The following is a 23297-nucleotide window of genomic DNA, read 5'->3' as shown; positions in this document are numbered from 1 at the left end:
AGCCATTTCACATCACATCGTTACACCAGCCTAATCTCAGGAGTTGATAGGCTTGAAGTCATAAACAGCAGAGCTGCTGGCAAAACGCATGAAAGTGCTGCTTGAATGAATGCTTATGAGCCTGCTGGTGCCCACCATTGCTCAGTCAGACTGCTCTATCAAATCATAGACTTAATTATAATATAATAACACACATAAATACGAGCCTTAGCTCATTAATAGGGTCAAATCCGGAAACTATCATCTCGAAAACAAGACGTTTATTCTTTCAATGAAATACGGAACCGTTTCGTATTTTATCTAATGGGTGGCATCCATAAGTCTAAATATTCCTGTTACATTGCACAACCTTCAATGTTATGTCATAATTACCTAATATTCTGGCAAATTAGTTCGCAATGAGCCAGGCGGCCCAAACTGTTGCATATACACTGACTCTGCGTGCAATGAACGCAAGAGAAGTGACACAATTTCACCTGGTTAATATTGCCTGCTAACCTGGATTTCTTTTAACTAAATATGCAGGTTTAAAAATATATACTTCTGTGTATTGATTTTAAGAAAGGCATTGATGTTTATGGTTAGGTTCACGTTGGAGCAACGACAGTCCTTTTTCGCGAATGCCACCGCATCGATTATATGCAACGCAGGACACGCTAGGTAAACTAGTAATATCATCAACCATGTGTAGTTATAACTAGTGATTATGATTGATTAAGTTTAATGCTAGCTAGCAACTTACCTTGGCTCCTTACTGCATTCGCGTAACAGGCGGGCTCCTCGTGAGGCAGGTGGTTAGAGCGTTGGACTAGTTAACCGTAAGGTTGCAAGATTGAATCCCTGAGCTGACAAAGTAAAAATCTGTCGTTCTGCCCCTGAACAAGGCAGTTAACTCACCGCTCCTAGGCCGTCATTGAAAAGAAGAATGTGTTCTTAACTGACTTGCCTCGTTAAATAAAGATTAAATAAAGGTGTAAAAAATTAAAATATATAAAAAAATTGGCATCCAAAATGACCGATTTCCGATTGTTATGAAAACTTGAAATGGGCCCTAATTAATCGGCCATTCCGAATAATCGGTCGACTTCTAGTTCACAGAGACTTTATACAGTATCTGCAGTAACCTTGACTGCTCAACACCACTTGTGTTGTTGTCAAATGCGAAACCCCGTGCGAAGTGTCAATCAGGACACCACAGTTTTAGCTCTACTGCAATGATGTGTATTTGTCATGTCACCCTCTATTCACCCTCATCATGCCAAAATAATTATAATTACTGTTAACGACCAGACAGCGGTATTATGCTAAGTACATGCTCCTTTCTTGGTATTTTCATTAATAATGCCGCCCGATAAGATAATTATGCGAGTTACAGGGCATTGAGAGGATAGGGGGGAAATAATTGCTTTCCTTGAGGAACCTCGTCTGTGGTCCGACAAAACAGACAAGCATTAAAACATAAAACCTTGTTTTTTTTCCCCCCATTGTCATTCAAATGAGCTGGTCTGTTATGTGTGCAGAGAACACACCAGAGCTGGCTAAGTATGTCACATGATATCCTTTTAATAATGGAATCCACATTGAATAAAAAGAGAGAGTGGGTATCCCAGTGATCAATGGGCAGAAAGCACACCGCTCAGTTCACCACTGTCTGTCTAGGAACACAACAGAAGCCATCTCCTCCCAGCCTGCCTGTGTGTCTATGAACACAACAGAAGCCATCTCCTCCCAGCCTGCCTGTGTGTCTGTGAACACAACAGAAGTCATCTCCTCCCAGCCTGCCTGTGTGTCTGTGAACACAACAGAAGCCATCTCCTCCCAGCCTGCCTGTCTGTCTATGAACACAACAGAAGTCATCTCCTCCCAGCCTGCCTGTGTGTCTGTGAACACAACAGAAGTCATCTCCTCCCAGCCTGCCTGTCTGTCTATGAACACAACAGAAGCCATCTCCTCCCAGCCTGCCTGTGTGTCTGTGAACACAACAGAAGCCATCTCCTCCCAGCCTGCCTGTGTGTCTGTGAACACAACAGAAGCCATCTCCTCCCAGCCTGCCTGTGTGTCTGTGAGCCATGAGAGAGAGCGAGAGAGAGACAGACTTCTGTATGTGTAATGTTTACTGTGAGAGAGAGAGAGAGAGAGAGAGAGGGAACGCTGTTTGAACCGTGATGTCATAGCCAAGGGCAGCTCTGATAGGATGGCTTGTGACTACTGTCTGTGACCAGCGATATGGGGTTGTTTATGGTGATAAGGAGAGGGAAAACAGTGGGCTACACTGTCCCCTCCCAGGACCCTCTCGTGTGTCAGTGGAGTTAACCCCAACAGGTCTGACAAAAGCCCTGGCACCCCATTAAAAACTACAGGGTTTAAAGCTCATAAATTCCATGCTCTACAATATGTAAATGTCCCCTCTGTTGATTAGAAAGCTTTTAATCCTGCCCCTCTCTCTCCTGAGATAATGACCTGCCCTGTGATTGGTCTCTCTCTCTCTCTCTCTCTCTCTCTCTCTCTCTCTCTCTCTCTCTCTCTCTCTCTCTCTCTCTCTCTCTCTCTCTCTCTCTCTCCTCTCTCTCTCTCTCTCTCTCTCTCTCTCTCTCTCTCTCTCTCTCTCTCTCTCTCTCTCTCTCTCTCTCTCTCTCTCTCTCTCTCTCTCTCTCTCTCTCTCTCTCTCTCTCTCTCTCTCTCTCTCTCTCTCTCTCTCTCTCTCTCTCTCTCTCTCTCTCTCTCTCTCTCTCTCTCTCTCTCTCTCTCTCTCTCTCTCTCTCTCTCTCTCTCTCTCTCTCTCTCTCTCAGGCCCATGTGTTTTGTGAAGCAACTGGAGGTGCCTCATTATAGGCAGTACAGGCCCAACATGATACCCGCCACACCTCGTGCCAGCCTGGCCAAGGAGCTGGAGAAGTACTCCAAGGTCTCCTTTGATTATGCAAGCTTCGACTGTCAGGTGTTTGGAAAGCGTGTGCTTGCATCAAATATACCGACCAGCGAAACCTCACCCAAAGCCTTCAAATGTAAGGAAACGGGATGTTGTACTAACAGCCATATATATTAAACCTATGCATGCATACATATATACATAAATATATACAGTACCAGTCAAAAGTTTGGACAAACATACAGGACGAGATGATATATCTCTGTTTCTTTGCTCCTCAGCTAAAGTCTCGTCCCCAAAGTCTTCTTCTCCCAGCCTCAGCCTGCATGGAGGCTATGGGAAGACAGCCTCCTCTTCTGCCTACGACTACTCCCAAGAAGCCCAGGCAGCCCACATGGCCGCTACAGCCATCCTCAACCTGTCCACGCGCTGCTGGGAGAGGCCTGAGAACCTGAGCACCAAGCACCAGGACCTGGCTAGCAAGGTAGGCCAGCCCCCTCCCGCCCCCGAACACATGCTGGGCTAGGTAGGACTACTGTATCTTTACTGTAGCTACAACTCGATCATGTCTGAAATAAGATACACTTTACCATACCTGGCCAGCAGAGTAGGCCTCCTATCACTATAGCAACTTCACTTCGAACCTTCACTAGGTCAAGGCACTGTACTGTAAACCTCCTATCACTATAGTAACCTCACCTCTATATCAACCTTCACTAGGTCAAGGCACTGTACTGTAGTCCTCCGATCACTATAGTAACCTCACCTCTATAACAACCTTCACTAGGTCAGCAAAACACTGTACTGTAGACCTCCTATCACTATAGTAACCTCACCTCTATAACAACCTTCACTAGGTCGAGGCACTGCACTGTAGTCCTCCTATCACTATAGTAACCTCACCTCTATAACAACCTTCACTAGGTCAGCAAAACACTGTACTGTAGACCTCCTATCACTATAGTAACCTTACCTCTATAGCAACCTTCACTAGATCAGCAAAACACTGTACTGTAGACCTCCTATCACTATAGTAACCTCACCTCTATATCAACCTTCACTAGGTCAAGGCACTGTACTGTAGACCTCCTATCACTATAGTAACCTCACCTCTATATCAACCTTCACTAGGTCAAGGCACTGTACTGTAGACCTCCTATCACTATAGTAACCTCACCTCTATATCAACCTTCACTAGGTCAAGGCACTGTACTGTAGACCTCCTATCACTATAGTAACCTCACCTCTATATCAACCTTCACTAGGTCAAGGCACTGTACTGTAGTCCTCCTATCACTATAGTAACCTCACCTCTATAACAACCTTCACTAGGTCAGCAAAACACTATACTGTAGACCTCCTATCACTATAGTAACCTCACCTCTATATCAACCTTCACTAGGTCAAGGCACTGTACTGTAGACCTCCTATCACTATAGTAACCTCACCTCTATAACAACCTTCACTAGGTCAGCAAAACACTGTACTGTAGACCTCCTATCACTATAGTAACCTCACCTCTATAACAACCTTCAGTAGATCAGTAAAACACTGTACTGTAGATCTCCTATCACTATAGTAACCTCACCTCATTAACAACCTTCACTAGGTCAGCAAAACACTGTACTGTAGACCTCCTATCACTATAGTAACCTCACCTCTATAACAACCTTCACTAGGTCAGCAAAACACTGTACTGTAGACCTCCTATCACTATAGTAACCTCACCTCTATAACAACCTTCACTAGGTCAAGGCACTGTACTGTAGACCTCCTATCACTATAGTAACCTCACCTCTATATCAACCTTCACTAGATCAGCAAAACACTGTACTGTAGACCTCCTATCACTATAGTAACCTCACCTCTATAACAACCTTCACTAGGTCAGCAAAACACTGTACTGTAGACCTCCTATCACTATAGTAACCTCACCTCTATAACAACCTTCACTAGGTCAGCAAAACACTGTACTGTAGACCTCCTATCACTATAGTAACCTCACCTCTATAGCAACATTCACTAGGTCAAGGCACTGTACTGTAGACCTCCTATCACTATAGTAACCTCACCTCTATAACAACCTTCACTAGGTCAAGGCACTGAACTGTAGACCTCCTATCACTATAGTAACCTCACCTCTATAACAACCTTCACTAGGTCAAGGCACTGTACTGTAGTCCTCCTATCACTATAGTAACCTCACCTCTATAACAACCTTCACTAGGTCAGCAAAACACTGTACTGTAGACCTCCTATCACTATAGTAACCTCACCTCTATAACAACCTTCACTAGGTCAGTAAAACACTGTACTGTAGACCTATCACTATAGCAACCTCACCTCAATAACAACCTTCACTAGATCAGTAAAACACTGTACTGTAGATCTCCTATCACTATAGTAACCTCACCTCATTAATAACCTTCACTAGGTCAGCAAAACACTGTACTGTAGACCTCCTATCACTATAGTAACCTTACCTCTATAGCAACCTTCACTAGATCAGCAAAACACTGTACTGTAGACCTCCTATCACTATAGTAACCTCACCTCTATATCAACCTTCACTAGGTCAAGGCACTGTACTGTAGACCTCCTATCACTATAGTAACCTCACCTCTATATCAACCTTCACTAGGTCAAGGCACTGTACTGTAGACCTCCTATCACTATAGTAACCTCACCTCTATATCAACCTTCACTAGGTCAAGGCACTGTACTGTAGACCTCCTATCACTATAGTAACCTCACCTCTATATCAACCTTCACTAGGTCAAGGCACTGTACTGTAGTCCTCCTATCACTATAGTAACCTCACCTCTATAACAACCTTCACTAGGTCAGCAAAACACTATACTGTAGACCTCCTATCACTATAGTAACCTCACCTCTATATCAACCTTCACTAGGTCAAGGCACTGTACTGTAGACCTCCTATCACTATAGTAACCTCACCTCTATAACAACCTTCACTAGGTCAGCAAAACACTGTACTGTAGACCTCCTATCACTATAGTAACCTCACCTCTATAACAACCTTCAGTAGATCAGTAAAACACTGTACTGTAGATCTCCTATCACTATAGTAACCTCACCTCATTAACAACCTTCACTAGGTCAGCAAAACACTGTACTGTAGACCTCCTATCACTATAGTAACCTCACCTCTATAACAACCTTCACTAGGTCAGCAAAACACTGTACTGTAGACCTCCTATCACTATAGTAACCTCACCTCTATAACAACCTTCACTAGGTCAAGGCACTGTACTGTAGACCTCCTATCACTATAGTAACCTCACCTCTATATCAACCTTCACTAGATCAGCAAAACACTGTACTGTAGACCTCCTATCACTATAGTAACCTCACCTCTATAACAACCTTCACTAGGTCAGCAAAACACTGTACTGTAGACCTCCTATCACTATAGTAACCTCACCTCTATAACAACCTTCACTAGGTCAGCAAAACACTGTACTGTAGACCTCCTATCACTATAGTAACCTCACCTCTATAGCAACATTCACTAGGTCAAGGCACTGTACTGTAGACCTCCTATCACTATAGTAACCTCACCTCTATAACAACCTTCACTAGGTCAAGGCACTGAACTGTAGACCTCCTATCACTATAGTAACCTCACCTCTATAACAACCTTCACTAGGTCAAGGCACTGTACTGTAGTCCTCCTATCACTATAGTAACCTCACCTCTATAACAACCTTCACTAGGTCAGCAAAACACTGTACTGTAGACCTCCTATCACTATAGTAACCTCACCTCTATAACAACCTTCACTAGGTCAGTAAAACACTGTACTGTAGACCTATCACTATAGCAACCTCACCTCAATAACAACCTTCACTAGATCAGTAAAACACTGTACTGTAGATCTCCTATCACTATAGTAACCTCACCTCATTAATAACCTTCACTAGGTTAACAAAACACTGTACTGTAGACCTCCTATCACTATAGCAACCTCACCTCTATAACAACCTTCACTAGGTCAGTAAAACACTGTACTGTAGACCTCCTATCGCTATAGCAACCTCACCTCATTAATAACCTTCACTAGATCAGTAAAACACTGTACTGTAGATCTCCTATCACTATAGCAACCTCACCTCATTAATAACCTTCACTAGGTTAACAAAACACTGTACCTCCTATCACTACCGCTGTCCTAGAGACTACAGGTTGACAACCGCTGTCCTGGATCCTACAGGTTGAAAACCGCTGTCCTAGACGCCTACAGGTTTAAAACCTCTGTCCTAGAGCCTACAGGTTGACAACCTCTGTCCTAGAGCCTACAGGTTGAAAACCGCTGTCCTAGACACCTACAGGTTGAAAACCGCTGTCCTAGACACCTACAGGTTGAAAACCGCTGTCCTAGAGCCTACAGGTTGAAAACCGCTGTCCTTGACGCCTACAGGTTTAAAACCTCTGTCCTAGAGCCTACAGGTTGACAACCTCTGTCCTAGAGCCTACAGGTTGACAACCTCTGTCCTAGAGCCTACAGGTTGACAACCTCTGTCCTAGAGCCTACAGGTTTAAAACCTCTGTCCTAGAGCCTACAGGTTGACAACCTCTGTCCTAGAGCCTACAGGTTGAAAACCGCTGTCCTAGACACCTACAGGTTGAAAACCTCTGTCCTAGAGCCTACAGGTTGACAACCTCTGTCCTAGAGCCTACAGGTTGAAAACCGCTGTCCTAGACACCTACAGGTTGAAAACCTCTGTCCTAGACGCCTACAGGTTGACAACCTCTGTCCTAGAGCCTACAGGTTGAAAACCGCTGTCCTAGAGCCTACAGGTTGACAACCTCTGTCCTAGAGCCTACAGGTTGAAAACCGCTGTCCTAGACGCCTACAGGTTGACAACCTCTGTCCTAGAGCCTACAGGTTGACAACCGCTGACAATCACTATCGTAACCTCACCTCTATAACAACCTTCACTAGGTCAGCAAAACACTGTACTGTAGACCTCCTATCACTATAGTAACCTCACCTCTATAACAACCTTCACTAGGTCAAGGCACTGTACTGTAGACCTCCTATCACTATAGTAACCTCACCTCTATATCAACCTTCACTAGATCAGCAAAACACTGTACTGTAGACCTCCTATCACTATAGTAACCTCACCTCTATAACAACCTTCACTAGGTCAGCAAAACACTGTACTGTAGACCTCCTATCACTATAGTAACCTCACCTCTATAACAACCTTCACTAGGTCAGCAAAACACTGTACTGTAGACCTCCTATCACTATAGTAACCTCACCTCTATAACAACCTTCACTAGGTCAGCAAAACACTGTACTGTAGACCTCCTATCACTATAGTAACCTCACCTCTATAGCAACATTCACTAGGTCAAGGCACTGTACTGTAGACCTCCTATCACTATAGTAACCTCACCTCTATAACAACCTTCACTAGGTCAAGGCACTGTACTGTAGACCTCCTATCACTATAGTAACCTCACCTCTATAACAACCTTCACTAGGTCAAGGCACTGTACTGTAGACCTCCTATCACTATAGTAACCTCACCTCTATAACAACCTTCACTAGGTCAAGGCACTGTACTGTAGTCCTCCTATCACTATAGTAACCTCACCTCTATAACAACCTTCACTAGGTCAGCAAAACACTGTACTGTAGACCTCCTATCACTATAGTAACCTCACCTCTATAACAACCTTCACTAGGTCAGCAAAACACTGTACTGTAGACCTCCTATCACTATAGTAACCTCACCTCTATAACAACCTTCACTAGGTCAAGGCACTGTACTGTAGTCCTCCTATCACTATAGTAACCTCACCTCTATAACAACCTTCACTAGGTCAGCAAAACACTGTACTGTAGACCTATCACTATAGCAACCTCACCTCTATAACAACCTTCAGTAGATCAGTAAAACACTGTACTGTAGATCTCCTATCACTATAGTAACCTCACCTCATTAATAACCTTCACTAGGTTAACAAAACACTGTACTGTAGACCTCCTATCACTATAGCAACCTCACCTCTATAACAACCTTCACTAGGTCAGTAAAACACTGTACTGTAGACCTCCTATCACTATAGCAACCTCACCTCATTAATAACCTTCACTAGATCAGTAAAACACTGTACTGTAGATCTCCTATCACTATAGCAACCTCACCTCTATAACAACCTTCAGTAGATCAGTAAAACACTGTACCTCCTATCACTACCGCTGTCCTAGAGCCTACAGGTTGACAACCGCTGTCCTGGATCCTACAGGTTGAAAACCGCTGTCCTAGACGCCTACAGGTTTAAAACCTCTGTCCTAGAGCCTACAGGTTGACAACCTCTGTCCTAGAGCCTACAGGTTGAAAACCGCTGTCCTAGACACCTACAGGTTGAAAACCGCTGTCCTAGACACCTACAGGTTGAAAACCGCTGTCCTAGAGCCTACAGGTTGACAACCTCTGTCCTAGAGCCTACAGGTTGAAAACCGCTGTCCTAGAGCCTACAGGTTGAAAACCGCTGTCCTAGACGCCTACAGGTTGAAAACCGCTGTCCTAGAGCCTACAGGTTGAAAACCGCTGTCCTAGACGCCTACAGGTTGACAACCTCTGTCCTAGAGCCTACAGGTTGACAACCTCTGTCCTAGAGCCTACAGGTTGACAACCTCTGTCCTAGAGCCTACAGGTTGACAACCGCTGTCCTAGAGCCTACAGGTTGACAACCTCTGTCCTAGACACCTACAGGTTGAAAACCGCTGTCCTAGACGCCTACAGGTTGACAACCTCTGTCCTAGACGCCTACAGGTTGACAACCTCTGTCCTAGAGCCTACAGGTTGAAAACCGCTGTCCTAGACACCTACAGGTTGAAAACCGCTGTCCTAGACACCTACAGGTTGAAAACCGCTGTCCTAGACGCCTACAGGTTGACAACCTCTGTCCTAGAGCCTACAGGTTGAAAACCGCTGTCCTAGAGCCTACAGGTTGAAAACCGCTGTCCTAGACGCCTACAGGTTGAAAACCGCTGTCCTAGAGCCTACAGGTTGAAAACCGCTGTCCTAGACGCCTACAGGTTGACAACCTCTGTCCTAGAGCCTACAGGTTGACAACCTCTGTCCTAGAGCCTACAGGTTGACAACCTCTGTCCTAGAGCCTACAGGTTGACAACCGCTGTCCTAGAGCCTACAGGTTGACAACCTCTGTCCTAGACACCTACAGGCTGAAAACCGCTGTCCTAGACGCCTACAGGTTGACAACCTCTGTCCTAGAGCCTACAGGTTGAAAACCGCTGTCCTAGATTCTACAGGTTGACAACCTCTGTCCTAGAGCCTACAGGTTGAAAACCGCTGTCCTAGACGCCTACAGGTTGACAACCTCTGTCCTAGAGCCTACAGGTTGACAACCGCTGACAATCACTATCGTAACCTCACCTCTATAACAACCTTCAGTAGATCAGTAAAACACTGTACTGTAGATCTCCTATCACTATAGTAACCTCACCTCATTAATAACCTTCACTAGGTTAACAAAACACTGTACTGTAGACCTCCTATCACTATAGTAACCTCACCTCTATATCAACCTTCACTAGGTCAGCAAAACACTGTACTGTAGACCTCCTATCACTATAGTAACCTCACCTCTATAACAACCTTCACTAGGTCAAGGCACTGTACTGTAGACCTCCTATCACTATAGTAACCTCACCTCTATATCAACCTTCACTAGATCAGCAAAACACTGTACTGTAGACCTCCTATCACTATAGTAACCTCACCTCTATAACAACCTTCACTAGGTCAGCAAAACACTGTACTGTAGACCTCCTATCACTATAGTAACCTCACCTCTATAACAACCTTCACTAGGTCAGCAAAACACTGTACTGTAGACCTCCTATCACTATAGTAACCTCACCTCTATAGCAACATTCACTAGGTCAAGGCACTGTACTGTAGACCTCCTATCACTATAGTAACCTCACCTCTATAACAACCTTCACTAGGTCAAGGCACTGTACTGTAGACCTCCTATCACTATAGTAACCTCACCTCTATAACAACCTTCACTAGGTCAAGGCACTGTACTGTAGTCCTCCTATCACTATAGTAACCTCACCTCTATAACAACCTTCACTAGGTCAGCAAAACACTGTACTGTAGACCTCCTATCACTATAGTAACCTCACCTCTATAACAACCTTCACTAGGTCAGTAAAACACTGTACTGTAGACCTATCACTATAGCAACCTCACCTCTATAACAACCTTCACTAGGTCAAGGCACTGTACTGTAGACCTCCTATCACTATAGTAACCTCACCTCTATATCAACCTTCACTAGGTCAAGGCACTGTACTGTAGACCTCCTATCACTATAGTAACCTCACCTCTATATCAACCTTCACTAGGTCAAGGCACTGTACTGTAGACCTCCTATCACTATAGTAACCTCACCTCTATATCAACCTTCACTAGGTCAAGGCACTGTACTGTAGTCCTCCTATCACTATAGTAACCTCACCTCTATAACAACCTTCACTAGGTCAGCAAAACACTATACTGTAGACCTCCTATCACTATAGTAACCTCACCTCTATATCAACCTTCACTAGGTCAAGGCACTGTACTGTAGACCTCCTATCACTATAGTAACCTCACCTCTATAACAACCTTCACTAGGTCAGCAAAACACTGTACTGTAGACCTCCTATCACTATAGTAACCTCACCTCTATAACAACCTTCAGTAGATCAGTAAAACACTGTACTGTAGATCTCCTATCACTATAGTAACCTCACCTCATTAACAACCTTCACTAGGTCAGCAAAACACTGTACTGTAGACCTCCTATCACTATAGTAACCTCACCTCTATAACAACCTTCACTAGGTCAAGGCACTGTACTGTAGACCTCCTATCACTATAGTAACCTCACCTCTATATCAACCTTCACTAGATCAGCAAAACACTGTACTGTAGACCTCCTATCACTATAGTAACCTCACCTCTATAACAACCTTCACTAGGTCAGCAAAACACTGTACTGTAGACCTCCTATCACTATAGTAACCTCACCTCTATAACAACCTTCACTAGGTCAGCAAAACACTGTACTGTAGACCTCCTATCACTATAGTAACCTCACCTCTATAGCAACATTCACTAGGTCAAGGCACTGTACTGTAGACCTCCTATCACTATAGTAACCTCACCTCTATAACAACCTTCACTAGGTCAAGGCACTGAACTGTAGACCTCCTATCACTATAGTAACCTCACCTCTATAACAACCTTCACTAGGTCAAGGCACTGTACTGTAGTCCTCCTATCACTATAGTAACCTCACCTCTATAACAACCTTCACTAGGTCAGCAAAACACTATACTGTAGACCTCCTATCACTATAGTAACCTCACCTCTATATCAACCTTCACTAGGTCAGCAAAACACTGTACTGTAGTCCTCCTATCACTATAGTAACCTCACCTCTATAACAACCTTCACTAGGTCAGCAAAACACTGTACTGTAGACCTCCTATCACTATAGTAACCTCACCTCTATATCAACCTTCACTAGATCAGCAAAACACTGTACTGTAGACCTCCTATCACTATAGTAACCTCACCTCTATAACAACCTTCACTAGGTCAGTAAAACACTGTACTGTAGACCTATCACTATAGCAACCTCACCTCAATAACAACCTTCACTAGATCAGTAAAACACTGTACTGTAGATCTCCTATCACTATAGTAACCTCACCTCATTAATAACCTTCACTAGGTTAACAAAACACTGTACTGTAGACCTCCTATCACTATAGCAACCTCACCTCTATAACAACCTTCACTAGGTCAGTAAAACACTGTACTGTAGACCTCCTATCGCTATAGCAACCTCACCTCATTAATAACCTTCACTAGATCAGTAAAACACTGTACTGTAGATCTCCTATCACTATAGCAACCTCACCTCATTAATAACCTTCACTAGGTTAACAAAACACTGTACCTCCTATCACTACCGCTGTCCTAGAGACTACAGGTTGACAACCGCTGTCCTGAATCCTACAGGTTGAAAACCGCTGTCCTAGACGCCTACAGGTTTAAAACCTCTGTCCTAGAGCCTACAGGTTGACAACCTCTGTCCTAGAGCCTACAGGTTGAAAACCGCTGTCCTAGACACCTACAGGTTGAAAACCGCTGTCCTAGACACCTACAGGTTGAAAACCGCTGTCCTAGAGCCTACAGGTTGAAAACCGCTGTCCTTGACGCCTACAGGTTTAAAACCTCTGTCCTAGAGCCTACAGGTTGACAACCTCTGTCCTAGAGCCTACAGGTTGACAACCTCTGTCCTAGAGCCTACAGGTTGACAACCTCTGTCCTAGAGCCTACAGGTTTAAAACCTCTGTCCTAGAGCCTACAGGTTGACAACCTCTGTCCTAGAGCCTACAGGTTGAAAACCGCTGTCCTAGACACCTACAGGTTGAAAACCTCTGTCCTAGAGCCTACAGGTTGACAACCTCTGTCCTAGAGCCTACAGGTTGAAAACCGCTGTCCTAGACACCTACAGGTTGAAAACCTCTGTCCTAGACGCCTACAGGTTGACAACCTCTGTCCTAGAGCCTACAGGTTGAAAACCGCTGTCCTAGAGCCTACAGGTTGACAACCTCTGTCCTAGAGCCTACAGGTTGAAAACCGCTGTCCTAGACGCCTACAGGTTGACAACCTCTGTCCTAGAGCCTACAGGTTGACAACCGCTGACAATCACTATCGTAACCTCACCTCTATAACAACCTTCACTAGGTCAGCAAAACACTGTACTGTAGACCTCCTATCACTATAGTAACCTCACCTCTATAACAACCTTCACTAGGTCAAGGCACTGTACTGTAGACCTCCTATCACTATAGTAACCTCACCTCTATATCAACCTTCACTAGATCAGCAAAACACTGTACTGTAGACCTCCTATCACTATAGTAACCTCACCTCTATAACAACCTTCACTAGGTCAGCAAAACACTGTACTGTAGACCTCCTATCACTATAGTAACCTCACCTCTATAACAACCTTCACTAGGTCAGCAAAACACTGTACTGTAGACCTCCTATCACTATAGTAACCTCACCTCTATAACAACCTTCACTAGGTCAGCAAAACACTGTACTGTAGACCTCCTATCACTATAGTAACCTCACCTCTATAGCAACATTCACTAGGTCAAGGCACTGTACTGTAGACCTCCTATCACTATAGTAACCTCACCTCTATAACAACCTTCACTAGGTCAAGGCACTGTACTGTAGACCTCCTATCACTATAGTAACCTCACCTCTATAACAACCTTCACTAGGTCAAGGCACTGTACTGTAGACCTCCTATCACTATAGTAACCTCACCTCTATAACAAACTTCACTAGGTCAAGGCACTGTACTGTAGTCCTCCTATCACTATAGTAACCTCACCTCTATAACAACCTTCACTAGGTCAGCAAAACACTGTACTGTAGACCTCCTATCACTATAGTAACCTCACCTCTATAACAACCTTCACTAGGTCAGCAAAACACTGTACTGTAGACCTCCTATCACTATAGTAACCTCACCTCTATAACAACCTTCACTAGGTCAAGGCACTGTACTGTAGTCCTCCTATCACTATAGTAACCTCACCTCTATAACAACCTTCACTAGGTCAGCAAAACACTGTACTGTAGACCTCCTATCACTATAGTAACCTCACCTCTATAACAACCTTCACTAGGTCAGTAAAACACTGTACTGTAGACCTATCACTATAGCAACCTCACCTCTATAACAACCTTCAGTAGATCAGTAAAACACTGTACTGTAGATCTCCTATCACTATAGTAACCTCACCTCATTAATAACCTTCACTAGGTTAACAAAACACTGTACTGTAGACCTCCTATCACTATAGCAACCTCACCTCTATAACAACCTTCACTAGGTCAGTAAAACACTGTACTGTAGACCTCCTATCACTATAGCAACCTCACCTCATTAATAACCTTCACTAGATCAGTAAAACACTGTACTGTAGATCTCCTATCACTATAGCAACCTCACCTCATTAATAACCTTCACTAGGTTAACAAAACACTGTACCTCCTATCACTACCGCTGTCCTAGAGCCTACAGGTTGACAACCGCTGTCCTGGATCCTACAGGTTGAAAACCGCTGTCCTAGACGCCTACAGGTTTAAAACCTCTGTCCTAGAGCCTACAGGTTGACAACCTCTGTCCTAGAGCCTACAGGTTGAAAACCGCTGTCCTAGACACCTACAGGTTGAAAACCGCTGTCCTAGACACCTACAGGTTGAAAACCGCTGTCCTAGACGCCTACAGGTTGACAACCTCTGTCCTAGAGCCTACAGGTTGAAAACCGCTGTCCTAGAGCCTACAGGTTGAAAACCGCTGTCCTAGACGCCTACAGGTTGAAAACCGCTGTCCTAGAGCCTACAGGTTGAAAACCGCTGTCCTAGACGCCTACAGGTTGACAACCTCTGTCCTAGAGCCTACAGGTTGACAACCTCTGTCCTAGAGCCTACAGGTTGACAACCTCTGTCCTAGAGCCTACAGGTTGACAACCGCTGTCCTAGAGCCTACAGGTTGACAACCTCTGTCCTAGACACCTACAGGTTGAAAACCGCTGTCCTAGACGCCTACAGGTTGACAACCTCTGTCCTAGAGCCTACAGGTTGAAAACCGCTGTCCTAGATTCTACAGGTTGACAACCTCTGTCCTAGAGCCTACAGGTTGAAAACCGCTGTCCTAGACGCCTACAGGTTGACAACCTCTGTCCTAGAGCCTACAGGTTGACAACCGCTGACAATCACTATCGTAACCTCACCTCTATAACAACCTTCAGTAGATCAGTAAAACACTGTACTGTAGATCTCCTATCACTATAGTAACCTCACCTCATTAATAACCTTCACTAGGTTAACAAAACACTGTACTGTAGACCTCCTATCACTATAGTAACCTCACCTCTATATCAACCTTCACTAGGTCAGCAAAACACTGTACTGTAGACCTCCTATCACTATAGTAACCTCACCTCTATAACAACCTTCACTAGGTCAAGGCACTGTACTGTAGACCTCCTATCACTATAGTAACCTCACCTCTATATCAACCTTCACTAGATCAGCAAAACACTGTACTGTAGACCTCCTATCACTATAGTAACCTCACCTCTATAACAACCTTCACTAGGTCAGCAAAACACTGTACTGTAGACCTCCTATCACTATAGTAACCTCACCTCTATAACAACCTTCACTAGGTCAGCAAAACACTGTACTGTAGACCTCCTATCACTATAGTAACCTCACCTCTATAGCAACATTCACTAGGTCAAGGCACTGTACTGTAGACCTCCTATCACTATAGTAACCTCACCTCTATAACAACCTTCACTAGGTCAAGGCACTGTACTGTAGACCTCCTATCACTATAGTAACCTCACCTCTATAACAACCTTCACTAGGTCAAGGCACTGTACTGTAGTCCTCCTATCACTATAGTAACCTCACCTCTATAACAACCTTCACTAGGTCAAGGCACTGTACTGTAGACCTCCTATCACTATAGCAACCTCACCTCTATAACAGCCTTCACTAGGTCAGTAAAACACTTTACTGTAGACCTCCTATCACTATAGCAACCTCACCTCATTAATAACCTTCACTAGATCAGTAAAACACTGTACTGTAGATCTCCTATCACTATAGCAACCTCACCTCATTAATAACCTTCACTAGGTTAACAAAACACTGTACCTCCTATCACTACCGCTGTCCTAGAGACTACAGGTTGACAACCGCTGTCCTGGATCCTACAGGTTGAAAACCGCTGTCCTAGACGCCTACAGGTTTAAAACCTCTGTCCTAGAGCCTACAGGTTGACAACCTCTGTCCTAGAGCCTACAGGTTGAAAACCGCTGTCCTAGACACCTACAGGTTGAAAACCGCTGTCCTAGACACCTACAGGTTGAAAACCGCTGTCCTAGAGCCTACAGGTTGAAAACCGCTGTCCTTGACGCCTACAGGTTTAAAACCGCTGTCCTAGACACCTACAGGTTGACAACCTCTGTCCTAGAGCCTACAGGTTGACAACCTCTGTCCTAGAGCCTACAGGTTGAAAACCGCTGTCCTAGACACCTACAGGTTGACAACCTCTGTCCTAGAGCCTACAGGTTGAAAACCGCTGTCCTAGAGCCTACAGGTTGACAACCTCTGTCCTAGAGCCTACAGGTTGAAAACCGCTGTCCTAGACGCCTACAGGTTGACAACCTCTGTCCTAGAGCCTACAGGTTGACAACCGCTGTCCTAGACGATTGAAGCCTAATGATCACCCACTGCCAAGCCAATACATTAATATTACATTAGGTGGCATTAGTTAAAAGCAAGAGGATAATGTTGAGGTGCGGTTGCATCATCGCTCTCTTCTCAAATCAAAAGGAGTCTGCGTCTTTGACATGGGTAGGCAAACCGTTCCATAAAAATGGAGCTCAATTATTAGAAAGCCCTGCCTCCAGCTGTTTGCTTAGAAATTCTAGGGACAATTAGGAGGCCTGCGTCTTGTGACCATAGCGTACATGTAGGTATGTACGGCAGGACCAAATCAGAGAGATAGGTAGGAGCAAGCCCATGTAATGCTTTGTAGGTTAGCAGTAAAACCTTGAAATCAGCCCTTGCCTTGACAGGAAGCCAGTGTAGGGAGGCTAGCACTGGAGAAATATGATCAAATTTTTTGGTTCTAGTCAGGATTCTAGCAGCCGTATTTAGCACTAACTGAAGTTTATTTAGTGCTTTATCCGGGTAGCCGGAAAGTAGAGCATTGCAGTAGTCTAACCTAGAAGTGACAAAAGCATGGATTCATTTTTCTGCATAATTTTTGGACAGAAATTTCTGATTTTTGCTATGTTACGTAGATGGAAAAAAGCTGTCCTTGAAATGGTCTTGATATGTTCTTCAAAAGAGAGATCAGGGTCCAGAGTAACGCCGAGGTCCTTCACAGTTTTATTTGAGACGACTGTACAACCATTAAGATTCATTGTCAGATTCAACAGAAGATCTCTTTGTTTCTTGGGACCTAGAACAAGCATCTCTGTTTTGTCCGAGTTTAAAAGTAGAAAGTTTGCAGCCATCCACTTCCTTATGTCTGAAACACATGCGAGGGCAATTTTGGGGCTTCACCATGTTTCATTGAAATGTACAGCTGTGTGTCATCCGCATAGCAGTGAAAGTTAACATTATGTTTTCGAATGACATCCCCAAGAGGTAAAATATACAGTGAAAACAATAGTGGTCCTAAAACGGAACCTTGAGGAACACCGAAATATACAGTTGATTTGTCAGAGGACAAACCATTCACAGAGACAAACTGATATCTTTCCGACAGATAAGATCTAAACCAGGCCAGAACTTGTCCGTGTAGACCAATTTGGGTTTCCAATCTCTACAAAAGAATGTGGTGATCGATGGTATCAAAAGCAGCACTAAGGTCTAGGAGCACGAGGACAGATGCAGAGCCTCGGTCTGATGCCATTAAAATGTAATTTACCACCTTCACAAGTGCCGTCTCAGTGCTATGATGGGGTCTAAAACCAGACTGAAGCATTTTGTATACATTGTTTGTCTTCAGGAAGGCAGTGAGTTGCTGCGCAACAGCCTTTTCTAAAAATGTTGAAAGGAATGTAAAATTTCAGATTGTTCTTATTTTCCTCAATTAAGTTAGAAAAATAGGATGATCGAGCAGCAGTAAGGGCTCTTCGATACTGCACGGTACTGTCTTTCCAAGCTAGTCGGAAGACTTCCAGTTTGGTGTGGCGCCATTTCCGTTCCAATTTTCTGGAAGCTTGCTTCAGAGCTCGGGTATTTTCTGTGTACCAGGGAGCTAGTTTCTTATGAGAATTTATTTTAGTTTTTAGGGGTGCAACTGCATCTAGGGTATTGCGCAAGGTTAAATTGAGTTCCTCAGTTAGGTGGTTAACTGATTTTTGTCCTCTGGCGTCCTTGGGTAGACAGAGGGAATCTGGAAGGACATCAAGGAATCTTTGTGTTGTCTGTGAATTTATAGCATGACTTTTGATGTTCCTTGGTTGGGGTCTGAGCAGATTATTTGTTGCAATTGCAAACGTATTAAAATGGTGGTCCGATAGTCCAGGATTATGAGGAAAAACAGTAAGATCCACAACATTTATTCCATGGGACAAATCTAGGTCCATGTATGACTGTGACAGTGAGTGGGTCCAGAGACATGTTGGACAAAACCCACTGAGTCGATGATGGCTCCGAAAGCCTTTTGGAGTGGGTCTGTGGACTTTTCCATGTGAATATTAAAGTCACCAAAGATTAGAATATTATCCGCTATGACTACAAGGTCTGATAGGAATTCAGGGAACTCAATGAGGAACACTGTATATGGCCGAGGAGGCCTGTAAACAGTAGCTATAAAAAGTGATTGAGTAGGTTGCATAGATTTCATGACTAGAAGCTTAATGACTAGAAGCTTTTGTAAATTGAAATTTGCTGTCGTAAATGTTAGCAACACCTCCGCCTTTGCGGGATGCACAGGGGATATGGTCACTAGTGTAACCAGGAGGTGAGTTCTCATTTAACACAGTAAATTCATCAGGCTTAAGCCATGTTTCAGTCAGGCCAATCACATCAAGATTATGATCAGTGATTAGTTAATTGACTATAATTGCCTTTGAAGTAAGGGATCTAACATTAAGTAGCCCTATTTTGAGATGTGAGGTATCATGATCTCTTTCAATAATGACAGGAATGGAGGAGGTCTTTATGCTAGTGAGATTGCTTAGGCGAACACCGCCATGTTTAGTTTTGCCCAACCTAGGTCGAGGCATAGACACGGTCTCAATGGTGATAGCTGAGCTGACTACACTGACTGTGCTAGTGGCAGACTCCACTATGCTGGCAGGCTGGCTAACAGCCTACTGCCTGGCCTGCACCCTATTTCATTGTGGAGCTAGAGGAGTTAGAGCCCTGTCTATGTTGGTAGATAAGATGAGAGCACCCCTCCAGCTAGGATGGAGCCCGTCACTCCTCAGCAGGTCAGGCTTGGTCCTGTTTGTGGGTGAGTCCCAGAAAGAGGGCCAATTATCTACAAATTCTATCTTTTGGGAGGGGCAGAAAACAGTGTTCAACCAGCGATTGAGTTGTGAGACTCTGCTGTAGAGCTCATCACTCCCCCTAACTGGGAGGGGGCCAGAGACAATTACTCGATGCCGACACATCTTTCTAGCTGAATTACACGCTGAAGCTATGTTGTGCTTGGTGATCTCTGACTGTTTCATCCTAACATTGTTGGTGCCGACGTGGATAATAATATCCCTATACTCTCTACACTCGCCAGTTTTAGCTTTAGCCAGCACCATCTTCAGATTAGCCTTAACGTCGGTAGCCCTGCCCCCTGGTAAACAGTGTATGATCGTTGGATGATTCGTTTGAAGTCCAATACTGCGGGTAATGGAGTCGCCAATGACTAGAGTTTTCAATTTGTCAGAGCTAATGGTGGGAGGCTTCGGCGTCTCAGACCCAGTAACGGGAGGAGTAGAGACCAGAGAAGACTCGGCCTCTGACTCCGACTCGCTGCTTAATGGGGAAAACCGGGGGACCATGCGAGGGGATTTATACTAACGTTACTATCTGTACTTACTGGTGGCACAGACGCTGTTTCATCCTTTCCTACACTGAAATTACCCTTGCCTAACGATTGCGTCTGAAGCTGGGCTTGCAACACAGCTATCCTCGCCGTAAGGCAATCGTTCTCCTGTATATTATGAGTACAGCGACTGCAATTACAAGGCATCGTGTTAATGTTACTACTTAGCTTTGGCTGTTGGAGGTCCTGACGAACCACGTCCAGATAAAGCATCATGTTAATGTTACTACTTAGCTTCGGCTGTTGGAGGTCCTGACGAACCACGTCCAGATAAAGTGTCCGGAGTGAAAAAGTTGAGGGAAAAAACAAAAATATAAACGGTAATTAAAAAGTAAAAACCGTAAAGTTGTCAGGTAGCAAAATAGGTTGGCAACAAAACGCACAGCAACACGTAAACAAGTCTGCAAGTTGTGACCGGAAATGACGTGATCAACTTCTCTTGTTTTCTATCCCTCAATCTTTTTCATGCTGTTGTTGAAATCGGCCTGCTGCCAGTTCCTGGCCGCACCAGGTAGTCTTTTTTCATTATCTTCCGGCCGGATCGCTCTCTCTCTTTCTATCGCTCCCTCTCTCTGTCTCTCTTTCTCTCTCTGTCTCTCCCTCTCTCTCTCTCTCTCTCTCTCTCTGTCTCTGTCTCTGTCTCTCTGTCTCTGTCTCTTTCTCCCTCTCTATCTCTCTCTGTCAATTCAAAATTTTTTTTTCAATTCAAGGGCTTTATTGGCATGGGAAACATGTGTTAACATTGCCAAAGCAAGTGAGGTAGATAATATACAAAAGTGAAATAAACAATAACAATTAACAGTAAACATTACACATACAGAAATTTCAAAACAATAAAGACATTACAAATGTCATATTATACATATATATATATATATACAGTGTTGTAACAATGTACAAATGGTTAAAGAACACATGGGAAAATAAATAAGCATAAATATGGGTTGTATTTACAATGCTGTTTGTTCTTCACTGGTTGCCCTTTTCTTGTGGCAATAGGTCACAAATCTTGCTGCTGTGATTGCACACTGTGGAATTTCCCCCAGTAGATATGGGAGTTTATCTCTCTATCTCTCTCTCCCTCGCTATCTCTCTCTCTCTCTCTGTCTTTCTCTCTCTGTCTTTCTCTCTCTCTATCTCTCTCTCTCTCTCTCTCTCTCTCTCTCTCTCTCTCTCTCTGTTCCTCCCTCCCACCTCTTTTCCCCCCTCTCTGTCTATCTGTGCACAAGAGGTGTAATTGTAGCAGCACTTTCCCCCATATTGTGACTTTTTAAAAGCTTTTTGCCTTGGCAGGCAGAGTGACTGCTTCATCATTTTTTGATTTCCTGACATGGTGTTGGGGGGATAAAAGGAGAAGATGAATGGCCATAGCAGTTCAGTAGCACAGTGCTAATCAGCCAGGGACCGTTCTGGGACCAGGGCCCGTTCTGGGACCAGGGCCCGTTCTGGGACCAGGGCCCGTTCTGGGACCAGGGACCGTTCTGGGACCAGGGCTGGTTCTGGGACCAGGGACCGTTCTGGGACCAGGGCCCGTTCTGGGACCAGGGACCGTTCTGGGACCAGGGCTGGTTCTGGGACCAGGGCCCGTTCTGGGACCAGGGCTGGTTCTGGGACCAGGGCTGGTTCTGGGACCAGGGTCCGTTCTGGGACCAGGGCCCGTTCTGGGACCAGGGACCGTTTCTCTCTCTCCCCACAGCCTCCATGCCACGGCACACTGCTTTGATTTCTCTGGCTCCTCTACAACCCATTTCATATTAACACTAAACAAGAGGCCTGTTTCCCTGGTCCCCCCCTTTAGACGATCTGCCAAAACAAATGGTGCTTGAACAGCACCGTTGGCAATGTTATGTCCATTGTACATTGGAGATTACAGACGTGTCTAACAGAGACAGGTGGTGCATCAAGATCACTGGGGATAGACTTGTATGTGATAGACTGTGGTGTGCCAAGGTCATGTGATTGTGATTGTCATCACCACTATCTTTTCCCTATGCAGGACATCGGGGTGGATGAAAATGGCACTCTGGACCTGAGCATGAAGAAGCCCGTCAAACGAGAGGGTACCAGCCCAGGGTTGTGTTCCCCGGACCCCTCCTCCTCCTCTTCCTCCCTGCACCACGGAGGCAGCAGTGGCATGACCTCGCCCCACACAGGCCACACCTACAAACAGGAACAGTGGGAGGAGCCTCTGGACTACACAAAACCCAACCGCCAGCGAGAGGAGGATGTAGAGGAGGTCTGTTCTCTGCTGTCTTCGTCATCCTTCCTTTCCTCTTCTCCTCGTTAAGATCATGGAGGCGTGTTGCCATCTTTACACTCATGCCTAATAATTCAAATGTACTAAAGGATCGGGTGTGTCCTCTAATCTTCTTACTTCCACTTGATTGCACAGCTGGAGCACCACACAGCGCGGTCGTTTGCCTCGTCCGACCCTGAGGACATGGACCTGATGCAGGACTACCCCCAGGAGAGGAAGTACCCTGGAGAGGTCACCACCCCAAACTTCAAGGTCCAATTCCAACAACCCAAGGACTGCAAGAAAGATCTGCTCCTGTAAGTCAATGATCTACAGTCCTAGAAATAAAGGTGTTATCTAGCACCAGAAAGGGTTCTTCGGCTGTCTCCATAGGGGAACCCTTTGAACCTACCTCTTTTGGTTCCAGGTAGAACTCTTTTGGCATCCATGTAGAACCCT

The 23297-nt window shown here is 44.7% G+C and overlaps 1 protein-coding gene across 1 annotated transcript in view; it reads left to right on the top strand.

Moving 5' to 3' along the window:
- The window catches only part of LOC110531264 (myelin transcription factor 1), a 56781-nt gene that overhangs the window by 24098 nt on the left and 9386 nt on the right, over window positions 1-23297 (top strand). The window contains 4 exon segments of the mRNA XM_036988882.2: window positions 2791-3005; window positions 3151-3353; window positions 22599-22838; window positions 22995-23155. Of these exon segments, the coding sequence (XP_036844777.2) occupies window positions 2791-3005; window positions 3151-3353; window positions 22599-22838; window positions 22995-23155 (819 nt within the window).

Source organism: Oncorhynchus mykiss, chromosome 9 (assembly GCF_057628025.1).
Source record: "Oncorhynchus mykiss isolate SJ-2025 chromosome 9, ASM5762802v1, whole genome shotgun sequence".
Classification (NCBI taxonomy): domain Eukaryota; kingdom Metazoa; phylum Chordata; class Actinopteri; order Salmoniformes; family Salmonidae; genus Oncorhynchus; species Oncorhynchus mykiss.
This window is presented reverse-complemented; position numbering and strand designations above follow the sequence as displayed.